This window comes from Phaethon aethereus (assembly GCF_964289735.1).
Source record: "Phaethon aethereus genome assembly, chromosome: 2".
NCBI lineage: Eukaryota > Metazoa > Chordata > Aves > Phaethontiformes > Phaethontidae > Phaethon > Phaethon aethereus.
In genome coordinates, this window is record NC_138582.1 from 127920894 (window position 1) to 127926893 (window position 6000).

At 35.6% G+C, this 6000-nt stretch overlaps 1 protein-coding gene across 1 annotated transcript in view; it reads left to right on the plus strand.

Moving 5' to 3' along the window:
* The window catches only part of NEK10 (NIMA related kinase 10), a gene marked incomplete at its 3' end in the record, with an annotated part of 106520 nt that extends 103004 nt beyond the window's left edge, over positions 1 to 3516 (plus strand). The window contains exon 35 of the mRNA XM_081996485.1: positions 3405 to 3516. Within this exon, the coding sequence (XP_081852611.1) occupies positions 3405 to 3516 (112 nt within the window). The remainder of the gene's footprint in view (positions 1 to 3404) is intronic.
* Between the last annotated feature and the right edge of the window lie 2484 nt (positions 3517 to 6000).

The following is a 6000-nucleotide window of genomic DNA, read 5'->3' on the forward strand; positions in this document are numbered from 1 at the left end:
TAAAGGGGGCTTATAAGAAAGATGGGGACAAATGTTTAAGCAGGGCCTGTAGTGACAGCACAAGAGACAATGTTTTTAAACTTGAAGAGGGTAAATTTAGATTGGACATAAGGAAGAAGGTTTTTATGATGAGGATGGTGAGACACTGGAACAGGTTGCCCAGAGAAGCTGTGGATGCCCCATCATTGCAAGTGTTCAAGGTCAGGTTGGATGGGGTTTTGAGCAACCTGATCTAGTGAAAGATGTCCCTGCCCATGGCAGGCCAGGGGTGGGCTAGATGATCTTCAAGGTCCTTTCCACCCTAAGCCATTCTATGGTTCTATTTTTTGCACAGGTACAGTGCTGCATTAAGGATTTTGTTATCCACGTAGGGGGCTGAATGAAAGTTTGCTCTCAGCCTTCAGTCTATGTGGGCTTTTTTCTTATATGTACTTGGCTTTAGAACTTTAATAACAGTCTTTCAGCTTAGGGCTTTTTATCTACATGTGTTGAAGTGTGTGTGCAAAACTATAAATTATTTTTTATTTTTTATAATTTTTCTTTCCTTATTACTGGAATACTTCCATATCTTTCAGTACTTCAGTAATCAACATAACACCCTGCTTCCTGAGGGATCATGTGTATAGAGGAATGTTTGAAAGAGATTTGGCTATCTGGGTTATCCAAGGTCTTGCTTGTGGAATGGAGAGTAGTGGAGTTTTGAGGCAAAAAAGAAACATTTGTTTTACTTTCTTACAGCACTGATGATGAGAAGTCGTCTTTACATCATATTTTCATAGAATAATTAAAACAATATAATACAACTTGATTATAAGGCAATTTTCCCCTATACAAAGCTGACAGAAGCAGCTCAATCACTTTCTGTGCTAATTTTTAATGTAGCAGGCTAAAGAGGAATTAGAAAAGGTGAAAGAAGTCATGTTAAAGACTTACTTTCAACTAGTTCTCCATAGTGCTAAAGTCTCTGAAGATATTACGTAAACAACATAAGTTAAGGCTGTCCCACAAATACCTTATATTGTATTGAGGCCTCATTGATTAGCTGTGGGAGACCTTTGCACCATGCTGCTCTAATTCCATTTGTGTGCAGTGCAGACTAGTCCATAAATTTTGAGTCAGAGGATCATTAGACGAACTAATTCTCTGTGTGTAGCATAAACGATAGAATTTCACTTTGAGATTTCTGCATCAAATTCTGTTGCAAACTCTGAAATAAAACATTTCTTTTGATAGACTTCTGAGGTTCCTTGGCATGAATATCATGCTTGTACATCAGCTTTCTGCTGATAGCACAGATTGATCCCATACCTGGTGACTGTGAATAGTGGGGAATACTTCCAACACATACTAACTACCAATTTTTTTTCCCCAGGTATCTTTACTATCCGAGGGGAACAAAGAACTGTCCAGAAAAAGAAGACAACTTGTAATTGTAAACAAAGGGCTCAGAATTGTTCCTAAAAAAGTTAACCTGCCTGTACTTCAGCTGAGGCTGTCTGATTACCAAAGGGGCAAGCTTTGTTCGTTAAATAGCATCCAGATGGAATTCGCATGTGAGACAGCTTCAGGAGACCTCCTGTGGTATTTCAGGATGATACTGTTAACTTTAGCTTTGTTTACAGCAGAAACACTTTACAAGGAACATTGGGAAAGCCACTTCCAGGTTTATACATTAGGAGGAAAACACAATTCCCAACAGTACATAACTTGTATTTTTATAATTACATATGAGAATATATAATTATATAATAATATATTATAACTAAAAATTTCTTCATAGTCAAGCTTTCTGGAATGATAGTTCAAAGCCTGTAACCTTATTTATATCCATGTATGTCTTCTATAGGAAGAAAAAGAACTTTGTGATATGACCAGACAGAAAATATATGTAGGCTCACTGTACCAGAATTAGAAACAGATTAAATACCATCAGTATGATTCTAATATTTAGAAGGAATTTCTCTACTTATGTTTTAATGGTAGCAAATTCTAATGCTGGTATGACATGTTAAAAGTCATTATTTGCAACTAGCATAGCTTCTGAAAATGTTATTTTTAAAACAGCTGGTTCTACTGCTATTTCAGAGTGTCTGTATATTTAATGTCTATCTTTGGGCACACATTGTGTAGATCTGTGTATAAAATGTGTCGTGTACATTTAGATTCTATATACATATTCATTTACTGTTTAACAGATTAAATTAAATACATGCTTTTGCTGCTAATCGAAATGGTAGTACTTAAAAACACATTCAGAATTTCATTATTTATTCACTCTGTATTAAATGGAGCTAAAAATGTCTCATTGCAGTAGCAGATAAGCTATTTGTTGTCTACAGTTTACTAAGGAATACTTAGTAAGTACAAAGGCTTTTCTCTACAGTTGATACCATGGCAATCATAACTGTTGAAAATAACGAGAATGCACTAGGTGATATAGCTCTAACTCTGTTGAAAAATTATTAATGTTAATCACATGATTACTCATAAGTAATTTGATACAAATGTATGTTGTGTACTCTTCATAGGCTGGCAAGGGTTTGTTGTTGGGGTTTTTTTTTTTCCCCCAGTGGTTGGTTTGCTGGCATTCATTTCCTAACAATTCAAATGTATTTATTCATCTATAATGCGTGACTTCAACATCCTGAATTGTGAAGCAGTGAAAAAGGGCCCAATGGGCAGTGTAAAAAATAGTAATAATAATAATTAAAACAAATTCTATCCTCTTTTCACATACGTGTAATGTAGAAAGTCATCAGGCACTATCTTTGCATCTGTACAATGGTACAGTAGTGATAGCAAAGGTCTGCTAAGGATCAAGATGTATGATTCTTAAGGTACTACCGGCAAGTTGTTACAGTTTTCACCATGAATCACCATAGATGATGCACTTCCTGCAACGTTAACACTAGAAATAAATTCGTATTCTAGTTCAAAGTGTTAGTTTTGCTTTGCTAGAATGGAGAAAGGGAATGCAGTATGGTTAAACCCGATGGATTATAAAGTAAATCCACACTATATATGGATGCCAGTGGAACTGTTTACATGGATATTTTATCCAAAAAGACTTCATTTAAATTAAACCTTGATATGCTGGTCCTACTCAAATTGCATATGAATTCTCATAATATTTTTCCATTAAAATAGTGTAAAACCAATCTACGCTTGAGGTAACCTGTTTTAATATATTTTTGCAGAAATGTCTTATAGTTTTAAATTGTCAGAGTGCATTGAATGCCTTAGAAATAATTTGGACCTTATTTCAAGTGTGTTTTGAAATATCTTTGTTTATATTTTGTCTGGATTTGTGTGATGATAGTGTAGTGTTCATTCATACTTGATGACATTACTTTTGCTGAGAAATAATAATTACTCTTATTGTGTTTCTTCTAATGTGTTTTTAGTGCTGTTAACTTTGAAGCAAATTTCGTGCTCATTTTTGTGACTGTGGAAAGTGTAATACTGGCTGGTGGCCAGCAGAGGAGAGCAGACTTCGCTCCTGTATCTAGAAGATGAGCGGTGGATTGGTGGCGAGTAAACTGCAACCACCAAGGCAAATCAAAGCAGGGAATCAGTAGTCTTTTCTCTTTCTTTCCTAGTGTTCACTGGGATTTTATTTTTTTCCTCCGTGGCTGCAACTGAACTGACATGCTGACTGTTGTAGGAAAGAGCTGATGTACCTGATTTTACATGTAGCACAATTAACTGCCACAGAAGATTAATCTTCTAAGCTGTTAAGTAATTTATGGCATTAGTACATAGATGAACACCACTGAGATCAGAGTCTGTTGTGTTTTCCATTGTATGAAAAGTAACAAGAGCCAGTTCTGACATGAATAATTTCTGTATAGTTAAATTCTGTATAGACAATATAGATAAAGCATATTTAGGGAAACATAGAAACCACAAATCAGTTGCCTCAATATCATTCAGCAAATCTTCAGCAAGTCTGAGAATACAACCTACATCTCCTGAGTTCCAGTCCAGTGCATAACTGATATCCTTCAAGGTGCGTATCTTTTTTTCTTGTATGCCTGTAATCTTTAAATGTATCCTGTGCAAAAATCAGAGAAACAGGCATAGCTGTACTTATTATTTGGCTAATTGAAAAAGATTCTGCAAAATTTGGTACTAACAGTACTAAACTACAACTAACTTTTGATTATTTGTGAGTTAATATAAACTGTGACTTATGCAGGCTTTTCCTACAGTTTGCTTGGCTGCAGTGAAGTACCTGAGATTATGTAATATTCTGCCTTCTATTATTCGTACTTGCATCTGCTTTCTACAGTCACCTGGTTACAGGTACTTTCTCAGGAGAACACATTGTGTGTGTATTCTGTAGCCTAATATACATATGTTTTGCTCTGTCTGAATAATTTCCTAGTCCTCTGTCATATCCCTGAATAATGTTGACAGAAATATTAATAAATGATAATAAAATTAATAAATGTTAAAAATAATTGTAATGTTCAAAATAATAATAAAAAGAATAAATGTTGTCATTGGATCAAATAATTAGTTTTATTCCATAAGGGAATCCCTGTTTACAGTCACAGAACAATGCATTTAAAGACTGTATTTCTTACAGTCATTGTAACTTACAGAATTGCTGCCTGATTATTGGTATTTCATATCAAGAAATTTGACAACTAATTCATGAACTTATGCAATTAGGTTAGTTAAAGAAAAAAGGCCAACACCATTCCTTGCTAAAAACAAGAAAGCTTCTAGCACTGACTTCCACAAACTGAATAATATACGCAATTTTAGCATATATGAATTCTGTCCTGCTTTTAGGAAGAACTGGCAATTCTGAATGACTGCATTTCAGGAGATGTGAAATGAGAATGTTAGGTTTTCACTGTATGACATGCTGGAGCATATCCAGAGAAGAGCAACGAAGCTGGTGAGGGGTCTGGAGAACAAATCTTATGAGAAGCACCTGAGAGAACTGGGGTTGTTTAGTTTGGAGAAGAGGAGGCTGAGGGGAGACCTTATCGCTCTTTACAACTACCTGAAAGGGGGTTGTGGTGAGGTGGGTGTTGATCTCTTCTCCCAAGTAGCTAGTGATAGAATAAGAAGAAAGGGCCTCAAGTTGCACCAGGGGAGGCTTTGACCGGATATTAGGAAAAATTTCTTTCCTGGGAGAGTGGTCAAGCATTGGAACAGGCTGCCCAGGGAGGTGGTGGAGTCACCATCACTGGAAGTATTCAAAAAATGTGTAGACGTGGCACTTCGGGACATGGTTTAGTGGGCATGGTGGTGTTGGGTTGATGGCTGGACTTGATGATCTTGAAGGTCATTTCCAACCTTAATGATTCTGTAATTTGCCATGCATCTGAATTTAAAGACTTCTCAACTGAAAGTTTCATCGTTCCATTTTATCTAGGTAGACGAGCAACTGGAAAGAAAGATCTTAGAATTAGTTTTGTTTCTTGACTTGCAGGAAGCTAAATCATATGAATACTCTTTGGTCAACTGTTCTCAACAGGAGATGGTGAGAATCATAATTGGAAAACTAGTAATTTTAAAATATTTGACATTTGAGTCTTCTTAATTTCCTACCAAACTAAAAACGTACATCTAATAAGGTTTTGCTTCCATAATTGAACTAAGTGTCCACTATCATATTTTGATCTAACTTCTTTCTTTCACAACACCCCCGTGTTTGTAATTTCACCAATGAGGACATGTTCCCTGGCTTAAGCTGTAACTGGACTTATTCAGTTTTGCTCAAAATTTAAACTTACCATAACTTCAGTACTGTCTTTTGTCTGCCTCCATCTCTATTGGTGCAATGTAAGCAACTATAGGTACTGGTGGGTGTTAGCCTCAACAATGGAATCAGTAGTCTGCTACACTCGAAATCCTGTTTGCAGACACGAGGAAACACACATTTTTATATATGTATATGTGTGTGTAGATATATTTCATATATATCAATGATTTTTTTAAATTTGTATAGTTGAAATCTTAGTCTAATTCAATAATCATTAT